Genomic DNA, 23,212 nt, shown 5'->3' with positions numbered 1-23,212 from the left:
ACGCTTGGCCTGCACATTTAGTTGCCCCGAGGGCTCGGGGATTAAGAGGGATGTTGGAGACAGCCTGGGCCACTTAGGAAGGGAGACTGGGGGAGGCTGCGAAGGTCATGAGCACATGATGGTGTTTCCAGTTAGACTAATTTTACAGAAGCCTTTGTATCATGTTTTCCTGTGAAATCAATTTTTTTATCTGAACCACCAACTCTTCTTCCCTTATATGTAATTCTCTTACATGAAAGATCTTTTTACTAACTTTGATACATCATACTTGGTTTCATCCTATCAAACCATATCTCCAAATTATATTATTCAAAGCTTTAAGAACCTTCACTTTTCTTTCCCTAAGAAAGAATGGTCAGGAGGGAGGGGAAACCAGGGAGTCGTTGCTTAGGGGGCACTGAGCTTCTGTTAAGAGTGATGGAAAAGTCTGGAAATGGATAATGGCGATGGTTGCACACGTGATGAATATAATTAGTGTCACAGAACTGTACATGTAAAAAATGTGGAAATGGCAAATATTTTGTTATGTATATCGTTACCACAACCACCAACAAAAGAAAGGAGCCATCCATCCATTTAAAAAATACCCAAGACAGGGCAGAAGGGGAAAAGGGAGACCCATTGCTTAGGGGTACTGAGTTTCTGTTAAGGCTGATTCTACAGGGGAAGAAGGAAAAGTCAGCCCCCTCCCACCTAACACTCACACCCACCCAGTCTCACCCCCAGGTGGAGGCATTATGAACAGTTGGGGAGTCCAGGGGGCACACACAGCTGGCCAATCTGCCACCCAGATTTCTGTAAAGCTTGAAGCCGCCTTCTAGATTCAAAGTGGAGGGTACAGGGAACATTTAGAAGAAGAGAAAGGAGCAAGAAAGAAGGGGTAGAAGGGGCATGTTAACCAGGCTAGCACCTTAGAGGTTGGGCAGCGCCCTCTCCCCAGCCCACTCATCTCAAACTAAAACCAAACCCAGTGCTGTCGAGTAGATTTTGACTCATAGAGACCCTATAGGAGCACCTGGTGGATTTGAACTGCCAGCCTTTTGGTTAGCAGTCATAGCACTTAACCACTGTGCCACCAGTGTTTGCTTAACTTAGGGAAAGAGAAATGAGGATCTGAAAGATGAACGATGTCTTTAAACTTGCACAGCTCATTTACAGCAGAGATAGGTCTAGAACATGCAGCCTCTGTCCTCTCATTATGCTACGGCTGCTAACAAAAAGGAGGCAGTTCCAATCTACCAGGTGCTCCTTGGAAACTCAATGGGCCAGCTCTACTCTGTCCTATAGGGTCACAATAAGCCAGAATTGACTTGATGGCAACAGGTTTGGTTGTTTTTTTTTCGGTCCTCTCGTTTTGGAAACCCTAGTGGCTAGTAGTTAAGAGTTATGGCTGCTAACCAAAAGGTCTGCAGTTGGAATCCACCAGGCACTTCTTGGAAACTCTATGGGGCAGTTCTACTCTGTCCTGTAGGGTTGTTACGAGTCAGAATCAACTCAATGATAATGGGTTTGGTTTGGTTTTTGGTCCTCTCATTTTAATCATAACGCGCCCCCCTTCCCCCACCAGTACCGACCAGAGGAGCAAAAGTCTCCAAGTGCTGACTATGTGCCTTTGACCTCTGACAGTGTGCTTTTCAAACATCCATGTATTTCTCACTTAATCCTCACAGGCCACCTGCACTGTGGGCATTAGGAGGAGACAGGTAAAGAATTGCTGCAGGTCATAAAATCAGTGAGTGATAGAGGGGAGGTTAGGACCCTGTCCGGCTCAAACAAGGTCCCATCTCCTACTGTGACACAATGCTGCCTCCCTCAGGCGAAACAGTGCAGCAGGCCAGGAGGCTGAAAGGGCTGGCATCCTCCCCTCATCTCGCCCTTCTCCCCCAGTCTCTGGGCTTCCAATCCCCCGGCTGCCACCCCACACTGCTGTTGCTGGCCTACTTGCTTGCTTACCAAGGTAAGGTTTTACCTCTTCTTCCACCAGAATGGTTGGCTTTTAAGACCCACAGGAATAAATCTCTAAATATGAACTCTAAGCATTGAGGAAAAGTTTGGGGCTGGATTGGAGAGGGGATTTTTGAGACCTTCAAATTGCTCCATCTGTTAAGAGGTTGCAGTCTCTGGGCGGTGCAAATGGCTAAGCGCTCGACTGCTAACCAAATGTTTGGCGGTTCAAGCCCTCCCAGAGGTGCCTCAGAAGACAGGCCTGGCAATCTGCTTCCAAAAGGTCCCAAAACAGCCTTGAAAACCTATGGAGCAGTTCTACTCTGCACACGTGGGGTCGCCATGAGTCGGAATCGACATCACCTGGTTTGCTGTTTTTGGTTTCCTGTAAGGTTGGACTGCTGCTCCTCCATGTTGAACAACCTACATTGCCTTCAGATGCTCCCTTGCTCCTGTGAATTTTAACATCCTCGTGATCTGCAACTTATGTAACCTGCCGTTGCCTTTAGGCTTTCCTGAGAGTCCAGGACGATCGAGGTGTGCTACTGGCCTCGACACACGTTTGTTGAAGGAAGAGCCACCCTCCCAACGGTGCTGCAGACGTACGCATATCGCAATGGTGCTGCAGACATGCTTGTCTTTACAGAAGCCCCACGCCTCACCAAGGTGCAGAAGGGCTCATGCCACACCACAGCGCCCTCAACCAGCACAGCCAGGTTTTTCACATCTCCGATGCCTGGGTCCTGGCCACAGGCTTTTTCTGTATTGAAGACACATCTCACCACAACCACTTCATTTCTGCCTTCCTCACAGACTCACCTCACACCCCAATTCTATCTAGATTTGCTTTGGCTGAATTATAGCCACAATGAGACAGGCAAGAGGAGAGGGCTCCCCAATGTCACCTCTGTGATACATCAGGCAACGTTACAATACAATTCATTTCAGTGGGACCCTATTTTAAAACGGGTCACCTGGAATAGCCCTCCCTCACACTCAGTATAGCAGCCCAAAAAAAACCCAGAGGTGAGGATTTCCACAGAATCTGCCCTTCTTACCCATGATCCGAAGTTTTGCGTTTCATGGTGCTGAGCTGCACCCTACAAGACCAGCACATGCTCTCCTTTCTGGTACAAGTCTACAGCGCAGCCAGACAGTTGCAGGGTTTGGATTTTGCTTTTTTATAACGAAGGCTACTCTTTGTTTTAAGCCTTCCTCAGAAGTTTGGCCAAAAAGATTCTAAGAAAGATGAGAGACTTTTTTGCTGCACATTTGGAAAAAAAAATTATTCAAAGCCTGCAGTTTACATATTTATAACCAGTAACGGTATGATTATTATGGTGAGTAAATGCAAGACAGAGCAGAAGGCTTGGGTTTGGAGAAGCTGCAATGAAGCACCAAATTCCTTCTGTGTATCCGGATTGTAGTTCAAAACAGAATTTGGAAGACAAGGCCTTGTTTGTTTGTTTGTTGGCCAAGGAAAAAGCTTTAGGTTCCCAAGTTGCCAATGTCCATTCTCTAAGGAATTACCAAAGTGCCAATACCATGAGCTCGAGTCCCTGTGGCCTGTGACCACGGCTTAGTCTCAGCTGGCGTTATGTAAATGAACCAAAGACAGCCTGCGTATTGGCTCCAGATCATCTACTTCTTTATAGCCAGCTGGGTCCCACTAGCTCAGTAAAGGCCCACCTGCCCCAAGCTCAAATTTGTACACATCCAATCGTTTTAAACAATAGCCCAAAGAAGATGATTTTTAGCCGCTTAGAGCCTGCCTGCTTTACCTGCCCCACAAAACCACACCCGTCCGCTAGCCCTGCGACGACAGCCACTTGCCGTCGAGTCACTTCTGACAGCCACCCCACGTTGTCGGAGCAGAACTGCTCCACAGGTTCTTAATGGCGGATTTTTCAGAAGTAGACCAGCAAGTCTTTCTTCTGAGGCACCTCTGGGGGGACTGAAACCTCCAGCCTTTGGGTTAGCAGCCCAGTGTGTTAACGGTTTGCACCACACAGGGACTCCTGCTACCCCTGGATAAGATAAAACCCTGCATTATAAGGACCCCCGGTGTCCGTTCTTGGTGCTCTCCGACCCACAGACTCCGCCACCTTGCTGCAGAAGAGCAGCTGGAAGGCACACGTAAGACCCCTGCCTTCACCTCTTCCCTGGGGTTTCCATGCCCTCCTCCCCTTCTGGTGGCTCCCTGCACCGCTTGCCTCTGGCAGACCTGTTGCCATGGGGACCACACCCTGCATGCGGCTGTCAGTGGATGGGCCCTAATAAGTAAATTGTGCATCCCTGGCATCTCATGGTCATATCTTTTCTTCCCTGCTCAGCCCCAAACTCCCTCAAATCACTATGGCTACTCATGCCAACAATGTGTATAATACAACCACATCTATTTCATTGGGTCTCTAATTAGCATCTCTAATTTGCTTTAAAAACTTTGTTTCCAATGTACCCTGAAGCCTTGCTATTATGTTGCCTTTGTAGTTTGTCTCACAGGTGAAGAAATTTTTTAATGAAATTTTTTGTGTACCCCAGTAATTAATCACTGCGTAGGGCTCAAGAAGGACATTAACTCATAGCAAACTGAACTCCTTTTGATATATTTACTGCACTGTGATATTTCATAGTTGGCATATTTGCTCACCTTCTGGAATCACCAACAAGAACCAAAACCAATAGTGAAATAGAATAAAATATTCGTAGTTGGCAGAAACTTCTTCCCTACAAGGACAATAATGCTTCTGGTCTTTGAATGAGGCTCAGTTGCTAACCAAAAGGTTGGTGGTTCAAATCCACCCACAGGTGCCTCGGAAGAAAGGCCTGGCAATCTACTTCCTAAAAATCAGCTCTCGAAAACCCAGCGGAGCAAGTTCTACTCTGACGCATGTGAGGACACCATGAGTTGGAGTCAGCTTGACAGCAACTGGCCAAAAGAGCAGCCATACTCAAAAAACAAGTACCCGCAAAGAAAGAACTGTATGTTGAAACGCTTTTGCCAACACAGATACCTGCCAACACAAAGGTATTCTCTTTCAGATAGCGAATGAAACAATACTTATTCTAGAAAACCAGTTGCACAGACCTCTTTATTATATAACATTTGAGTTCTATTGGGTCTTCAAAATACTTTAGATAATTAAGTGCTTGGTCACCACCAACATCAAAGGTAGCCAGGGCTTTGGGGGACTTTAAAGAAAGCAAACAAAACAAAGCCCACTCACACAATCCTTCAGGGTCGATATTGATTTGGGGGCAGACAAGTATGAGGAAGAGTGTGGATGTAAGGGCTTCCAGAACCTCTTCAGATGATGGCTCCATAGTCGTCTCTCCGCCATCCAGTCTCCAGAGAAATGTTTGTCTTAGGTCCCAGAGAACTCTGATGTCTGGACCTGAAGATAAATTGTGTTTTCCTTGGGCTTTGCTTTCCTGTAGCAACCAAAAATAAAAAATTACAATTACGATAATCAATATCTTAATTAAGGAACTGTTGCAAATTTGTATGCAGGGATAAGTTTTCAGGAAAAAGAGAAAGGGCAAGGACAGCAACCAATAAAATAGAGAAAAGGTTGGCAAACCACAGGCTGTGGCCCAAATCCGACTCACCACCTGTGTTTGTACAGCCCGCAAGCTAAGATTCCTTTTTTACATTTTTAAATAGTTGGAAAGAAAATTAAGATAAAGTATTTTGTGACATTTGAAAAACAGATGAAGCTCATATTTCAATGTCCATCAGTACAGTTGTATTGGAACTTAGTTTGCACTCATTTGCTTACGTATTGCCTATGGCTACATTCACGCTACAACGGCAGAGCTGAGTAGTGGCCGTGGACTTCATATGGCCCCAAAGCCTAAAATATTTCCTACCTGACCCTTTACAGAAGAGGTTTGCTGACCTGTGAAGCAGAACATCGATCATGCTGCTGCCTAGCTCAGTCACCATTATACTCAACGTTCCATTTGAATCTGTTGACTCTTTCGGTAAACCAAAACCAAAAATCAAACCCATTGCCATTGATTTGATTCCAACTCACAGCGACCCTATAGGACAGAGTAGAATTGTCCCACAGAGTTTCCTGTCATTATTTCCTCCACCTGTGAAATGGGTATGATAACAATTGTAGTTGCCTCATGGCATTATGAGAGGATTGAGTGAGAATGCATGCAAAGCTTTCAAAGACATGGTTGACACATCCATAAATGTTAGCTGGTGTTACCATTATTCCCAGTCTCTGATTTTTTTTCCCTTAAAAGTAGGGAAGAGGAAGAATTGATCTCTCTGACAACAGATGGGGGCGACTACTTATGGAATCAGCATAGTGGTGAAGACATGATGAAACAGTGCTGTTATAACACGTGAAGGGTGCTGTCGAGAACAGAGGGGGTCCAGGGGTACAAGATGCACAGGGGGCATGGGGCTTAGAGCAGGAACTCCCCTAGAAAGGCAGGACGGAGAGGAGTGATTAAACAAAAACATCCTAGATGAGGACCAAGGACCTTCTGGCAAATTAAAATGAAACATTTTTAAATCAGGCAACACAATGTTAGCTGTGTATTTCTATCACTTCAGACCAAAAAGAACCAAATTGTCTACAACTTAAAAAATGGGTTTACCATTAATATTAATATAAGGCACTGTATAATTCAGAATTTCTCAAAGTGGAGTTTACACAGCACCCATGTGGGCATCATGTCCAGAGCTACTAAAAGTGCAGCTTGCTGGGTCCCACGCTTCACTTATTAAGTCAAACACCTAGAAGGCCCAGGAATCTGCATTCTAGCAAGCTCTCTTTGTGATTCTTATAAATGTTAAAAATTGAGATTCAGTAAGAAAATCACACAATATGCAATAAGGTTGGAAAAAATTTCTAGTACTTATTGAAGGCCTACCAAATGCTAAGCAATAGATTAGGTCCTAAAAAACTAGTGCCATGCCTGCTTTAATCTTGCTGAATTTTCACAGCATCCATGTATGTTAAGTATTATCATGGCTGTTTTTCAGGTAAGGAAATCAAGGCTTTGTATTTTAAATCACTCTCCCAAAGTCTTGAGGCCAAGGAGGGGGCCCCATCAGGACTTGAACCCAGGTCTTTCTGACTCCCCAGACCCTTCTATCTCCACCTACAGGGACTCGTGTATCATAGCTGTGGCATCATGGAGCCCGGGGCTGCAGAGGGACCTAGAGGTCACCTCGTCACACACTTTCTTTCCTTCTTTTCCTGTTATTTTAAGAATAAAATCTTAGCCTCCACTAAAGCACTTGTCTTTGTTGCAAGGATGAAAAATTTAAGTCATTCTTTGGGCAGAAAATCAGTAAAGAATCTGAGCTGACAATTATTAAAAGAACAGAAGATTGATTTAGCAATGTTCCCAACTCTGAGTGATTAACTCTCTGGGGGTGAGCTGGGGGTCCCGAGCCCCTTCAGTCAACACCCCAGATAAACCTTTTTCTGTTCCAGCAGTTTAGGACAGAATATTGCCAACTAAAAATGCGCGTCCATACCCTCTGTTCGTCCCCTGGTGGCGCAAACGGTTCAGCGCTAAGCAACTAAATGAAAAGATAGTTTGGTGATGCTTCAGATGAAAGCCCTGGCCATCCACTTCCAAAGGGTCCCAGCCAGGAAAACCCTATGCAGCAGCTCTACTTTGACACACACGGGGTCACCATGAGTCGGAATCGACTCGATGGCACCTGGTTACTCTTTCCCTGCATAAAGTCACTTACCGTTGTGTTTTGTTTCCATAGAGAACAGCTCAAGGAGCGATTAAAAAGGCACCCCAATATATGTAAAGCTCCCCTAAACCTCGAACATGGAGGAAATGGACTGTGAAGTGGTCCCTTGACCCTGTTTAGGCTCCCCGCATCCCCAAGCTCCCCAGAGTGTCACCTCCGGAGATTCTCAATGTCCTCGATGGTCTCTGGCAAAGCCATCCCCTTGGTCTCAGGAAGAAGTAGGGTCATTCCTCCAGCCACTAGGCCAAACACCGCTTCAAAGGGAAGAGATTTCACACAGAGCGATTAGAGCACAGGCAATACCATTTACAGAGGTAATTACAAAAAAAAAAAAAAAAAAAAAAAACCCATTGCCATCGAGTCGATTCCGACTCATAGTGACCCTATAGGACAGAGTAGAACTGCCCCACAGAGTTTCCAAGGAGTGCCTGGTGGATTCGAACTGCTAACATTTTGGTTAGCAGATATAGCTCTTAACCACTATGCTACCAGGGTAATTACAGCTAATTAAAGAGATGTCTAGATACAGCAGGTGTGAGAGACACCAGTTAAAAAACAAAAAGTTGTAAGGAGCATCATCAAGCCAAAGCCATTGCTGTCAAGTCGATTCCAACTTACAGAGACCCTGTAGGACAGAGTAGGACTGTCCCATAGGGTTTCCAAGACTGTAATCTTTATGGAAGCAGACTGCCACACCTTTTTCCTGTGGAGTCACTGGTGGGTTCAAATCAGCAAACTTTTGGTTAGCAGCTGAGCACCAGGGCTCATTTGGTTAGCAGCTGTGTCACCAGGGCTCCTTAAGGAACATCAAGCAAAGAAAATTAAAGCAATAGGTGAACTGGGAAAATGCCATAGTGAAAAAAAGAAATATTATCATAATTTTACTTATATGTATCAAGTTCTATAGAAAACAAACAAAATCAGTTGCCGTCAAGTGAAGTTTAAGTATTAGGGTACTTGTTAATTCAGGAAACTCAAGAACAACGTGAAACTCGGTTTTGACTAGTTACATCAGGGAGAGATGAGATTAGATAGATGATAGAGAGATAGGAAGATAAGCAGATAGGTAGGTAGGTATACAGGCAGGCAGACAGGCAGACGGGTAGGTAGGTAAAAAAAAAAAATAGGTGATAAATAGAGATGAGATTAGATAGATGATAGAGACGTAGAAAAGCAGACAGGTAGGTAGGTAGGTATATAGGCAGGCAGACAGGTAGGTAGGTAGACAGAAGATAGAGAGAGAGAGATGAGATAGGTAGACTAGCTAGAGAGGCAGGGAAGTGGAAAGTGAAATAGCAAGAGCGAGAGAGTGAGACCGAGAGAGAGAAATTGGATGTAGAACATCTGAGCACAGCCAATATACATGTGGGCACAGTGGGCCCCTCTTGTTACTCTCTCTCTTTCTTTCCTCCATCCCTCTCATATCGACCTGTGTCCAGGTATGGCAAATCTTTGTACACAGTCAGCCACCCTGCCTCTGACTGAGGGGGTGAGCACAGTCTTGGAGGTCCCAAAGTCTAAGTTTGGGGAGGGAAGTAACAGGCCCCTCCTCCTTCCCTAATCCAACTTGATCACCAATAAAGCTGATACTGTGCTCTGATTCCCATCTGTTCTCAACTGTTAAGCTCCGTAAGAGGAAGAGAGGTGATAATTTAGCATCCTCAAGCCTCCAGCAATTGCATGTTAAATGTACAAGAGTTGGGAGTCAAGTTCACAAGAAAGCAGAGGATTCAGCCAAAAGGTCTCCCAGATTCTGTCCTGTTGGATGAACTATTGGATTCTAGAGCCATAGGACATAAACCTCTGGTCCACCTTCTAGGAAGGCATCTTATTTTCCCACAGGGCAACACAAAACAGAGTGAGCCATGTGACAAGTGAAGAGCAAACACCATCCTTGCTTTCTGGAAGCTCACTGGAAGTACCACTCAACACAGAGTTACTGAATACTCATTCTGTGCCAGGCACTGTGCCCATTGCCAGGTTGGAAAGAAGAAATAATAAATGCCTCATGGACTCTCACCAAATAACGCGAGAGGCAAGCCTTGCCAAATCTCCATCAGCCTGAAGACAATGAAGGGGGTGATGATTCCACCCACATCACACAGGGAGGAGCACACCATCACTCCAAGATTCCTGATGAAATATAGAGAACAAAAACAATTTCCGTTTCCAAATGTTTACCTTATGTTAGAGCAAACACAATGCCAGCCCCTGTGGCTAGCTGGGGGTGCCATGGTGGTCAGCACACCATAAGCAAACTGCAGGGGTAAGGAGGAGCAGAGCAGACTAACCCACATGGTATTAAGGGGAGTTATTAGGCTCAGAGTGAAAACTGGTCTGAGCTGCCCCATTGTCCATGCAACTGAAGAGAGTCTGCCTTTGTAAAATTATACGCTCACATATCTAGCTGTCAAGTAGGTAATTCCTGAAGAATTGCTACAAGCCTGGCAAAGATAACAACAAAGTACTCCCTGCTCTAAATCTCAATTTTACCCCACTCCTGACCCCAATGTCATCTATAGGAGAGCATGACATCTGGGTGAGACTGGGTCTAGCAGGATCTGGGCTCATCTCAGCCCTGGGACCCTGGAAGCAGGGTCAGGCCAGGAGGAAAGTCTAGACCATTCTGCACCAAAGACTGACTAACCATGTCATCACCTCAACAGCCAGCAAGTGACCACTAGAGGAGATACCCTTGGGAAGAAAGGGGGACTAATGAGAAAGACGGATTGCCATTGGAGCTCATTGGTCAAGCTGTGATGGTCAACGAATGAAGCTCATTGGTCAAGCTCTTCCTTCTGCATATGTTTCGTGCACAGGGTAGCCATCCTAAAATAAAGCTCCCCAAGAAAACATGGATTCCCACTTCTAGGTCTAGAACTATATGGGGGTCAGTGGCGCTGAAGACGATGATCTGGTGTTGGGAATTGTTGATCAAGACAAGACTGATAATTGAAATTCTAATTAAGAACTTCTTTCTTGTGGCTGAAAGCTTAGGTCTCTGCCGAAACGATAATGCTCCTGGGAGGGTGATATTTAAGCTGTGGCCAGTTGTTTCTTCTATCTGATTATGAGTTGCTGGGGATCATTTCCTCAGAGCAGGTTTTGAGAACTGGGAGGGAGAGAGTTTTCATTAGGGGACCAGATACTCTCTGAAAGACAGGAAAGAGTACAGAGAGGGTACCAAGGAATGGAGAACAAAGAAAGATAGAAGGGAAAGAGGTAAAGGGACTGTCTACTTGAAATGACCCTTTTTATTCTTGTAATACTTTGTTCTAAAATCTAAGAGGTAAAGGGACTGTCCACTTGAAACGACCCTTTGTATTCTTGTAATATTCCCCTGTAATATTCTTTGCTCTAAAATCTACTTTGTCTGATGTGAACATAGCCACTCCAGCTTTCTTTTAGTTAGTGGTAGCATGGAATGTTGTTTTTCTTTCTTTTAGTTTTATAGTATCTCTGTTCATCTCATTTTTAAACTATCTGTCTTTATATTTAAAGTGAGTTTCTTATAGACATCATATAGTTGGAACTCTCTTTTTTGCCTGATCTGACAATCTCTGCCTTTTAACTGAGTGTTTAGACCATTTATACGTCTTATGTTTTGGTTTTGGGTATGATTATTGATATGGGTGGGTTTAAAATCTATCATATTGCTATTTTCTTTCTTTTTTTTCCCCATCTGTTCTTTATTATCCTTTTCCTCTTTTTCTACCTTCTTATGGAGTGAATGTTTTTAATGATTCCTTTTTATCTTTTTTGTTAGATTAATAACGATAAGTATTTGTCATTGTTGTTTTTGGTTTCGTTTTTGTTTTGCTTTAAGGTTTACAGTGCATATCTTTAACTCATCACAGTCTAGTTTTGAGTGATATAGCATTTCTTTTATAGTGTATGAACCTTACAATAGTATACTTCCATTTCTCTTTTCCCAGCCTTTGCCCAATTTTATTACACATTTTACTTTCACATATGTTACTAATCCCACAACACATTGTCATTTTTGCTTTAAATCAGGGGTTGACAAGCTATAGCATACAGGAAAAATCCAGCCTGTAGCCTGTTTTTGTTACAATCTTTGAGTTAAGAATGTTTTTGCATTTTAAAAAGGCTGTAAAAACAAAATACAAACAGAGAATAATATTCACCAGAGAACATACCTGACTCACAGGATCTAAAGTATTTTACCATTTGGCCCATACAAGAAAAATTTGCCCATCCCTATTTTAAGCAGTTCGTTATCTTTTAAAATAAATAAGCAGCAGAAAAGAAGGCATTTCTATTTTCCCATGTGGTTGTCATTCCAGTGACCTTTATTTCTTGTGTAAACTCACATTCCCATCTGATATCATTTTTCTTCTGCCTTAAGGACCTTAACGTTTCCTGTACTGCAGGTCAGCTGGCAATGAATTCTTTTGGCTTTCGTATGTCTGAAAAGTCTTTATTTTCCCTTCATTTTTGAAAGATATTTTTGCTGAGTAAAGAATTCTAGATTGACAGGGGTTTTTTTTTTTTCTTTTTTCCTTTCAATACATTAAGGATGTACCTCTACCATATCTGAGCTTGCCTTATTTCCGATAAGAAATCTGCTGTCATTCTTATCTTTGTTTATATTACAATGTGTCTTTCTTCTTTGACTGATTTTAAGATTTTCTCTCTATCATTGGCTTTAAAGAAATTTCATTACGATGTGCCTTTCCTCACTTTTTTTGTGCTTGGGATTTATTGAGATTCTTGGTTCTGTACATTTGCAGTTTTCATCAAATTTGGAAAATTTTGGCCATCATTTCTTCAGATATTTTTTCCTGTCTCCCCAGCCACCATTTTTACTCTCCTTTGTGAACTTCAATTACACACATTGGAGTTGTCTGTCCTAGAGCTCACTGATTCTCTCTGTGTTTCATTTTGGATAGTTTCTATCACTGCCCTCAAATTCACTAATATTTTCTTCTGCAATATCTAATCTACCATTAACCCTATCTGGTGTATTTTTCATCTCAGGCATTGTAATTTTCATCTCTATAAGTTCAATTTGGGTCTTTTTAAAATATATTTCATGTCTTTATTGAACAAGTTCGATTTTTCTCTAGGTCCTTGAACACACAGAATAAAATAATAACTATTTTAGTGTCCTTGTCTACTAAGACTATCATCTGTGTCATTTCTGGGCCAGTTTAGATTGGTTTATTTTTCTCCTCCATGTAGCTTCTCTATGCCTTCATCTTTGCATGCCTGGTAATTTTTGATTGGTTGCCAGACATTGTGAATTTTACCTTGTTCGGTGCTGGATATTTTTGTATTCCTATAAATAATCTTGAGCTTTGTTTTGAGAACATGGCTAAATTACTTGGGAACGGTTTTATCCTTTTGGTTCTTACTTACACCATGTCTGAAAATTCTCTCTCCCTTTCCATTAAAATCTTAATTAGAACATTTCTTTATTATCAGATCTATAACATTTACATTCTGTTCTGTATCCATAACCACATTCATTTTAATCTCAAATTCAGTGTTCACACCCATAATAGACTGTATTTTCTGAGAGCAGTTTTAGGTTTACAGACAAATTGTACAGAAAGTACATAAAGTTCCCATATAACCTCTCTCTCCTCTTCACACAGTTTCTCCTGTTATTAACACCCTGCAATTGTGTGGTACATTTGTTACAACCGATGAACCAATAGGACCAGGCAATGTTTCATTTCATTCTGTTATACATAAGGTCGCCATGAGTCAGAGCCAACTCAAGAGCAACTAACAAGAATAGTTTCCATTAGGGTTCACTCTTGGGGTTGTACAGTTCTGAGATTTGACAAAAGCATAATGTCACGAGTCTACCATGACAATGTCATACAGAATAGTTTCACTGCCCTTAAAATGCCCTGTTAAGCATGCCTTAGTAACAATCCCACTCAATGTCCAAACTGATCAGTCCTTGGGGGCTGCTTGAGGACATGCTTGGGAATGTTGAGCCTCATTCAGCCTGGTTGGTACACAGCTATTTGAATGGTTACCACTCCTTCAGTGCACTCACCTGACAAATGTAGGATACAGCTCAGCATTCACTAGGCAGACCAGCTGGAACACAATGGTAATTCCCATTCGGCCAATGCAAGCTACCACAATATTTAACCAGTATAGATCTGGCAAGGAGACACAAAGATCATGCGGGAAAAATGGGGACTTTGATCACCAAATTACAACAAGAAACCACATTTGATGGTGTTTGGACTTTTAGAGCTGGAAGGGCCCGAAAGATTGTCTAATCTAAACTTTTCCTTTTGAGATAAATAGAGTCCCGGAGAGATCATGGGACTTGATAACGACACCTTAGGGAAGGTTCATTGTACAGAGGAAAGAATGTGCTATTTGGAATCTCAGCTCTGCCTCCTGCCAGCTGTATGAACTTGGGCACGTTGCTTACTTCTTCATGCCTTGGTTCTCTCAGCTGTAAAATGGAAATAACTTTACTCAGTTTATAGATTGTTGTGGGAATTAGAGATAATGTATGTCTAATGTCCATCACGATGTCCTGTAAATGTTGGCCTTAATCGTTATACAATGCTGTAGCTGTTGGAAACCGTGGTGGTGTAGTGGTTAAGAGCTCAGGCTGCTAATCAAAAGGGTGGCAATTCAAATCCACTAGGTACTCCTTAGAAACCCTACGGGGCAGTTCTAATCTGTCCTATAGCACAGTGCCTGGACATAGTAGGTATATAAATGTAGTTCCTTTAGGCAGTAGTCCTGGAAATATACCAGATACACTAAATTTCTAATTCTCAATCCAGTGTTTATTTCCCAACATATTTTAAAACCAAAATAGTCTGAGAAAGGGCAGCACCAGAGGAGATAATGCTCGAGCTCTGCCAAGGATGGGAGAATAGACTCAAAACAGTGTTCTTCTTGGTATTCAGTGTCGATATACATGGAAACCCTGGTGGCGTAGTGGTTAAGGGCTATGGCTGCTAACCAAAAGGACAGAAGTTCAAATCCACCAGGCGCTCCTTGGAAACTCTGTGGGGCAGTTCTACCCTGTCCTGTAGGGTCACTATCAGTCAGAATCAACTCAATGGCAACAGATACAGATATAGATGTAGATATAGGTATAGATATAGATGTAGATATGCCCAGTGGTTGAGTGTAACCCAGGATTCCAGTGTCCCACAAATCCAAAACAGGGAGCTAGGGAAGAAAATGAGTGTTTGAGTGTTATGGATTAAATTGTGTCTCTTCAAAAGATGTGTTGGAATCCTAACCTCCATCCCTGTGAATGTAATGCTGTTTGGAAATAGGGTTTTCTTTGTTATGTTGATTAAATCATACCTGAGTAGGGTGAGTTCTAAATCTAATCACTTCTGAGTTATAACATGAGAAGAGTAGACACAGAGGCGTATACATGGGGAGGGCAGATGCCCTGTGAGAATCCTCTACAAGCCAAGGAATGCCCAAAGCTAATGAAAGGAAGGAATGGACATGGCCAAGACCCTGATTTGTTTGGACTGTTAGCCTCCAGACATGTGAGAAAATAAATTTCTGTTCTTTAAAGCCACTCATTTGTGGTATGTCTCTTATGGCAACACTAGGAAACAAAAACAGTGGGTAAAATCTATTTCAAATCCACTCTGCCTTTTTCCTGTCTGCTTTGTTCTCTCCCATGACAGAAAGGAGAAGAAAATTCAGCTTACCTTATCCACCCCATTTTATTTCCAGCCTGAGCGTTATAGATTGAACTGTGTCCCCCAAAATAATACCTTGAAGTCCTAACCCCTGCAGTTGTGAATGTGGCCTTCTTTGGGGAAATAGGGATTTCCTTTGCAGATGTTATCAGTTAAGTTAAACAAAGTCATGCCGAAGTAGTGTCTTATGAAAGGGGGAGCCGACACAGACAGAGTCACAGGCAGATGGAACACAGCATGTGAGGCTCTGTCTACAAAGAATGAGTGCCAAGGATTGCCAGCACCCACTGGGAACTAGAAGAGGAGCATGGAACATAGGGTTTCCAAGGAGCGGCTGGTGGATTCCAGCTCCCAACCTTTTGGTGAACAGCTGAGCTCTTAAGCCAAACTCTTAACCACTGTGTTGCCAGGGCCCCTTAGAAGGAATAGACACAGTCAATAACCTGATTTGGAAGTCTAGCCTCCGGAACTGTGTTCCAATACATTTCTGTTCCTTAAAGCCACCCGCTTTGTGATATTTTGTTATGGCAGCTCCAGGAAATTAAGACAGTAGTCTATATAGCCTGCTTCTTGCAATTACAGATTCATGGAGCGTTTTCGATGATACATGCATAAAAGCCTTCCAAAATGACTCATTAAACCAACAAGTGCAAAGCATAAGCAATAAAATCTGAGAAAATAACAAATCCACCTCGGTATTTAACACTTCCAAAAGCAAAGAATGTGAAGAGCAGCTTATGTCTTCAAATCAAAGATGACTAAGATTAATCTACTTTGATTTATCTTGTATTGTAAGACTTATAGACTAAAATACACGTCCACCAGAATGGCTAATTAAAAGACTAGCACCATTACTGAACATTTTGATCAAAGATTCTATGGAAGAGTCCTGATCAAAAGGGGGAAATTCAGAACAGAATCTCAAATTGTCATGAAATCCAGACTTTCTAGATTCATGGAGGCTGGATGAACCCCTAAAACTATTGCCTTAAGTTAATCTTTTAAAAAACTTAAACCAAAAATATCCCGACGCCTTCTTAAAAACCAAATAATAGTTTAGCTTAACCAGTAAAGAATGTCTGCCTTAAGTATTGCGTCTTTCAAGATCTATCTATATGGGATCAGATAGAGGATATTAACTTTAAAAAAGGTTAGATAGGAACCTTAGGGGAAGTGAGTTTATGCTAATGGCAGAGGGACAACTCAGAAAAGCAGGGTGTGTATAGTAGCACAACTCGAAGGATATAATCAATGTCACTGAATTGTACGTGTAGAAACTTGATGTATATTTTTCTGTGTATGTTCTCAACAACAAAAATAATTTTAAAAAATTAAAAAAAAAAAAGGCTAGCAAAACCAAGTGCTATTGAGGATATGGAACAATTGGAACTCTCCTACACATTGCTGGCAGAAGTATAAATTGGTACAACCACTTTGGAAAGTTGTTTGGCAGTATGCCCCAAAGCTAAACATCTGCCTACCCACTGACCCAGCAAATGCCTCCTACATATGTACCCAAAAGACCTGCACAAGAACATTATTACATCTTTAATCCCAATAGACACTGGAAACCATGGAAATGTAGTCAGCACTAGAATGGATAGTGTTATATTCACATAATGGAATACTATACGACCATGAAAAAAAACACTGACTACCCTCTCATGGAACAACATGGATGAATCTCAGACACAAGGATGAGTGGATGAAGTCAGAAGGTGAAAGAAAGAGCATTTGGTACAGTTCCATTTATATGAACACCCTGTAAACCCATTGCCATTGAGTCAATTTCAACTCACAGTGACCCTATAGGACAGAGTAGAACTTGCCCATAGGATTTCCAAGGAGTGCCTGGTAGATTCAAACTGTTAACCTTTTGGTTAGCAGCCAAGCTCTTAACCACTGCACCACCAGGGCTGCGCATGAAGTTCAAGGACAGTCAAAATTAACCTGTGGTGACAGAGGTCAGACTGGTTATCCTGGCAGGTGTGGTGGGCATTGATTGTGAGGGAGCATGAGGGTGACTTCTGTAGTATTGGAGATGTTCTCTGTCTTTCCTAGGTCGTGGTACCTAGGTGTATATTGTTGTTGTTGTTGCCCTCAAGCTGATTCTGACTCATGGCGACCCCAGCAGTTTGCCAGGTCTGTCTTTCGAGGCACACCTGGGTGGGTTTGAGCCACCAACGTTTTGGCTAATACTCAAGCCCTTAACCACTTACATCACCCAAGGTGTACACAGATGCAAAAATTCATTGAGTTGTACACTTACCATTTGTTCATTGTACATATGTTATAACTCAATTTAATTTTTTTTTTTAATTAAAAAAAAAGTAATCGTAGACTAAGGTAACACTGGGAGCCCTGGTGGCACAGTGTTTAAGAGCTTGGCTGCTAATCAAAAGGTCAGCAGTTCAAAGGTAACACCGTTTACATTCTTGTTCCAGAGGCTTATCAAAGAGTTCAAATACTATTCCCAAAATTCAATACCTGGAAGATGATAAAAACGGACAAACTCACCGTGCGAGATAAAAAGCATGGCGAAGCAGGCTGCCCCCGCCACCAGATTCCACACAGCCAGTGGGTAGAGGCAGCCGATGCGGTCGATGGTGAGGAGAATGAAGATGGATGCAGGGAACTCAACCAGAGCAGAATAGAAGAAGTCCAGGTAGAGGTTCCCACCGGTGGCGCCCACATGCATGATGAGGCCCTGGTAAAGCACGGCACTTGTGAACCTGAGCAAAGAGGGGAGTGGGTGTCAGAGGCAAGCCCCGTGGACGGTGAGACACAGTGGATTTCTGGTGGCAGGGAGGAAGGACACTGCCAGCTAGACAGCAGCATCTGTCATTTAGTTTAGAATGTCATAGAGCAAAATAAGAGGAGGACAAAAGTAAGGAGGGTGTCCCAGAGGGGCACTTGATGAGAAATCCTGTTCATGATTTATGTGAGAGTATGACTTCCGGCACATATCCAGGCTTCCCAGACAGCACCGATGATGAGCACCCGGCACTGGGCTGAGGACTGTACCAACTTTACCTCTGTCAGTGCTCCAGCAGCCTACAAGGAAGTCGCGAGAGAATGCAGGGGACCAGTGAGCAGGCTCAGGCGTCAGTCTGTCTGCTCCAGCTCTGCTTTATTACCGTGTGATAATAAGTTATCCAACCTCTGTGCCTCGATTTCCTCATGTGTAAATGGAGACAGTAACAGTACCTACCATATCAACTATCGTCATTGTCATCATCTTGCCAAGGCCACGAATCCAGAGACCAAGAACAGAGACCCTGGCCAAGTCTGCCCTGCTCCACAGTGGGGCTCTCCCCATCATAACACACTGTCTTTATTGGGCTCTATTCACTCAGTCTCTTTCATCCCACAGACAACTGCACGACCTCTCTCTCCATATTTGAGGACAGTATAGCGACAGAGGCAGTGGTGGTTCAGGGATAGAATTCTCAACTTCCAAGCAGGTGACCCTGGTTTGATTCCCAGCCAAGGCAGCTCATGCACGGCCACCACCCATCTGTCCATGGCGGCTTGCTTATCACCATGATGCTGAGCAGGTTTCAGCAGAGCTTCCAGACTATCATGGACTAGGAGGAAAGGCCTGTTGATCTACTTCTGAAAATCGGCCAACGAAAACCCTGTGGGTCACGACGGTCTGACTCACAACCGATTATGGTGATGGCACAGGGCAGGGTAGGGTTTTGTCCGTTTTGTCCCATTGTACATGGGGTTGCCATGAATCAGGGCCGGCTCAACAGCAGCTAACGACAACGACAACAACATAGCAATCTTACAGGCTATGGCGCAGGGACTGGTGGGGATTAGCTAAATCACTTCTGCTCACGTCAGAATTTAGAGCCCCATGTATCACTTTTGGGAAAACTGTATTACTTTGGAGGCTAAACCATTTTATGTTTCTGCTGGCGTTTACGTTGTAAGAAGAAATTTTGGTCAGTAAGACATGAATGTCTACAAGTTGCCCACCAGCTCCAAAACTAAGACTACAACTGATGTCTCTAGGTGATATACCAACTTGTCTTATAAAGCTGTACCCAGAGAAGTTGTAAGATGCTTTTGTTTCTAATCCCCAATTTATTCCTGACTAGACAAGGGGTCAGGGGAACAAGAAGGAAGGCACTCACCTACAACCTAGTGAGTTTAGGTAAAGCTGAGCCCAGGGCAAATTCTCCGGCCATTGAGCCAGCTGAATGGGAACAGATCACACATTACTGATAAAGAGATTGACTTAGGAGAAAGGAGTTTATAACCTTGATTTTCCTGTCAAAATGACTTAAGAAATGCACAGTCCTGCCATCTTTTGGCAGAACCCATGAATCGTGGGTACACGTTAAAGTGCAAAAAGTAACAGCTTAGAGTTATTGAGCATTTCCTGATCTATGTCAGATGCTCTTCTAAGCCCTTTACACGTATTAGCTCGTTAATCATCCCATCATACCTAGGAGATTTAAAAAAAAAAAAACATTGCCTTCGAGTCGACTTCGACTCATGGTGGCCCCATGTGTGTCAGTCACAGTAGAACTGTGGTCCATAGGGTTTTCAATGGTTGATTATTCTGCAGTCGGTTGCAAGGCCTTTCTTCTGAGGCACCTTCGGGTGGATTTGAGCCTCCAGCCTTCTGGTTAGTAGCTGAAGGTAAAAAAAAAACTAAAAAGCCAAACCAGTTGCTGTTGAGTGGAGTCCAACTCATGGTGGGCCCATGTGTGTCAGACTAGAACTGTGTGTTCCTTGGCATTTTCAATGGTTGATTTTTCAGCAGTAGATCACTATGCCTTTCTTTCGAGGCACCTCTGTGTGGACTCGAATCACCAACCTTTTTGTTAGCAACCAAGTGTGTTAACCATTTACACCAACCAGGGACACTAGGTACCATTATTACCCCAATTTGCTGATGAGGAAACAGTCACAGAGAGGTTAAGAAACTTTCTGAAGGCCACACAGCCCGGAATGGTGGACGTGCCTCCTGATAGCTATCATTCATGAAGAAGTAAGGGGAGAAGGTGAAGCTGTCCAGGGGTCAGATCGTGTAAGGCCTCGGAGGCTATGAAAAGGAGTTTGGCTTTATTCCCAATGGATTGGGAAGCCATCGTGCACTGTGAGCGGGGGAGTGACATGGCCAGTTAAGCTTTATGTCAAAGCTAAATTTTATCTGAGTCCTATGATCCTGGGGAGACCCTGGGTGGTACAAACAGCCATGCTCTCAACTATTAGCCAAAAAGTTGATGGTTCAAACCCACCCAGAAGTGCCTCAGAAGACAGGCCTGGCAATCTACTTTCAAAAGATCACAGCCTCAGAAACCCTATGGGGCGGTTCTACTTTGCACACATGGGGTCGCCCTGAGTCACAGTTGACTCCGCAGCAACAAACGACAACAATGATCCTGAGAACTGCGTGGTGAAAGAAATCCCTCCACCCTTTCCCTCCAGAGAACGGCTGGCTGCAGACTGAGACGGGCTGAACAAACGCCTCCGTTTTAGACTGGCCTTTTCCTGCTTTACTTCCTGACCACCCTTGCCCTCAGTCTTTACAATCTTCAGACACCTAACCCAAGAATTCCTTATCTCCCTTCACTTGCCCTCTCCAGAAGGCCTTATCACAAGAAAAGAAAACATTCCCAGCCAACCAACCCTAACTGCAAACTCCCAGATCAACGCCTCCTTAACCTTGACTTTCTTTTAAAAACCTCTGGCTTCTCCGTCTCGGCAGAATGAGGCTGGTCTCTCTCCTCCCTGCAGTGGTACCCCTCCCCCTGTTGCAGGGTTCCTTCCCTCCCCTCCCTTGGCCCTCCACCCCTTGCAATAATTGCTGGATAAAGTTGTCCTTGCCTGTTGCAATATTGCCCTGTACAATTGTTCTCTCTTTGGTGGTCCGGGACCACCGCACAAAAGAGATGTTCTGAATAGAAAAAGCCAAACACCAAACCCACTGCCATCGAGTGGATTCCAACTCATAGCTACCCTATAGAACAGAAAATTAAGTACCAATAGAGATATCCACCAGGTACATCGTGGGGGCAGGGTATATCTGCAAAGGCACAACCATGTGGCTGGGGTGGGGCACTCACTCACGGGGCAGCAGGCTATGGGGTTGGTGAGCAGTGGGGCACACAAAGCTCAGTGTGAGTGTGGGGTGGATTCTGTAGAATAGTGGTTATTCATTCAACCTTCAACAAATATTTATCGCATATCTACTATGTGCCAGCCACTGCCCTATTAGTTCGAACCCTTTGTTCCGTGGAAGTATAAACAAGTAGCAGAGCTGCTCCTGTTGCAGGGGAGGCCCAGAGTCCAGGTGCTCTGTCCTAGGTGTGGGGAGGGTAATCGTAAAGCCACCTTGATGTTTCGGAGACAACCCACATGTGGATGGGTTGACTGGTACCACCACTCATAGAAAGTAAATGTGGGGGATTTCTTCCCATGATAGCAAGCCAGGCAGAGTGGGGGCTCCTTCCTCCCAGAGGATTCAGCTTCCTGGGGGCTGTGTGGTTTTTGCAAGGGGCATGTGGGTGGGTCCGCGTGTGTACGTGAATTTCCTAGCCGATGCATAAAGAAAGCACAACTACTTTCAGGTGCGGTCTGTAACATTTTTAGATGCAAGGAAAGGACCTTCAGCCTTGAAGTTACTGGGAACCACTGAAATCTCACAAATTTCTGACATTAGGTCAAGACTTGTTATTCCCGAAAGACAAGCCTGATGGACTTTGAGGAGCCCCTGGAAACCCCTTGTCATGTTTCACTCATCTTACTGTTAACCTCTCATAGCTAGCTAATCCTTCTTACTAAAACGAAGCCTTTTTCCCACTGCTTGATCCTCCCGGGAGAAATGTCTTTTGAAGAACTCTTCAAACCCTTGATTCCAACTCATCGTGATCCTATGGGACAGAGTAGGACTGCCCCACAGGGTTTCTGTAATCTTTACGGAAGCAGACTGCCGCCTTTTTCTCTCGAGGTAGGTTCGAATCGCCGTCCTTTAGGTTAGCAGCCAAGCGCTTAACCACTGTGCCACCAGGGCTCCTTTTTGAACACTCAGAAACTTTTAACACCCCTTTTCACACTTCTCTCCTTCCACGAGAGTCAGTCCACCATCTTTAGTGTGTGCGGGTGGGCCTGTGACTCCGCTCAGGGACCATGTGGGAGGCCCTCACCACAGGTACAGCAAGATGAAGGTGTGCTTCCTCATGCGGGGCGTGCGGAACAGGTCTGCGAGGGAAGGGCTCAGCTTTTCAGTGACGTCCTCCTCGAGGGACAGCATCTGAGGAGAGTGAGAATGTCAACCCCGCAGAGCCATAGGGACCGAAACCCACTGAGAAGCAGGAACACCTTCACGGCTGTCCTGCTCACAGGCCACCCCAGAAGCCATTTCCCAAATCAGAACCAGTTGCTGTTGTCGCCAGTTCTGACTTATGGTGACCCCACGTGTGTCAGGGTAGAACTCTGCTGCATGGGGTTTTCAGTGACTGATTTTTTGGAAGTAGGTTGCCAGGCCTTTCTTCTGAGGTGCCTCTGTGTGGACTAGAACTGCCAACCTTTCGGTTAGCAGCTGAAAGCATTCGCCATTTGCACCCCCCAGGGACTCCTCCAAAATCACAAACCCAAACAAACATACGGTGACTCCCCCACCGGCTGTGAGGGACCCCTTTACATCAGCAGTTACCACCTTTAAATCAGCAGGAGATGGTCTCCCATTCTTCTGGGCAATGTAGCCCATGATCCTGACCGCCTGCGTGTTTCTCTTTTGCGATAGCAGCCACCGTGGAGATTCGGGCACACACCTGCGGGCACAGAGAGTCATTACTTGGCATTTTTCCCAGAACAAGTCTGCTTTGAAGTACTAAGC

At 44.1% G+C, this 23,212-nt stretch overlaps 1 protein-coding gene across 2 annotated transcripts in view; it reads right to left on the bottom strand.

Annotated features, from left to right (window-relative positions):
- Positions 1-5,246: 5,246 nt before the first annotated feature.
- Positions 5,247-23,212, bottom strand: part of SLC22A1 (solute carrier family 22 member 1) — a 38,692-nt gene continuing 20,726 nt past the window's right edge. Inside the window, exons 5-11 of one of the 2 annotated variants that reach the window (XM_049875698.1) lie at positions 23,033-23,147; positions 22,521-22,627; positions 17,875-18,089; positions 13,716-13,824; positions 9,702-9,814; positions 7,836-7,935; positions 5,247-5,376 (exon numbers count right to left, since the gene is read on the bottom strand). In XM_049875698.1, the coding sequence (XP_049731655.1) occupies positions 5,310-5,376; positions 7,836-7,935; positions 9,702-9,814; positions 13,716-13,824; positions 17,875-18,089; positions 22,521-22,627; positions 23,033-23,147 (826 nt within the window). In that variant the 3' untranslated portion in view covers positions 5,247-5,309. Of the gene's footprint in view, positions 5,377-7,835; positions 7,936-9,701; positions 9,815-13,715; positions 13,825-17,874; positions 18,090-22,520; positions 22,628-23,032; positions 23,148-23,212 lie in introns of those variants that run through there. The other variant, XM_049875705.1, reaches the window with a different exon arrangement.

The sequence above is a fragment of the Elephas maximus genome, chromosome 1 (genome assembly GCF_024166365.1).
Source record: "Elephas maximus indicus isolate mEleMax1 chromosome 1, mEleMax1 primary haplotype, whole genome shotgun sequence".
NCBI classification, from domain to species: Eukaryota; Metazoa; Chordata; class Mammalia; order Proboscidea; family Elephantidae; genus Elephas; species Elephas maximus.
The sequence above is the reverse complement of the archived record's forward strand: the minus strand, read 5'-3'. Positions and strand labels throughout refer to the sequence as shown.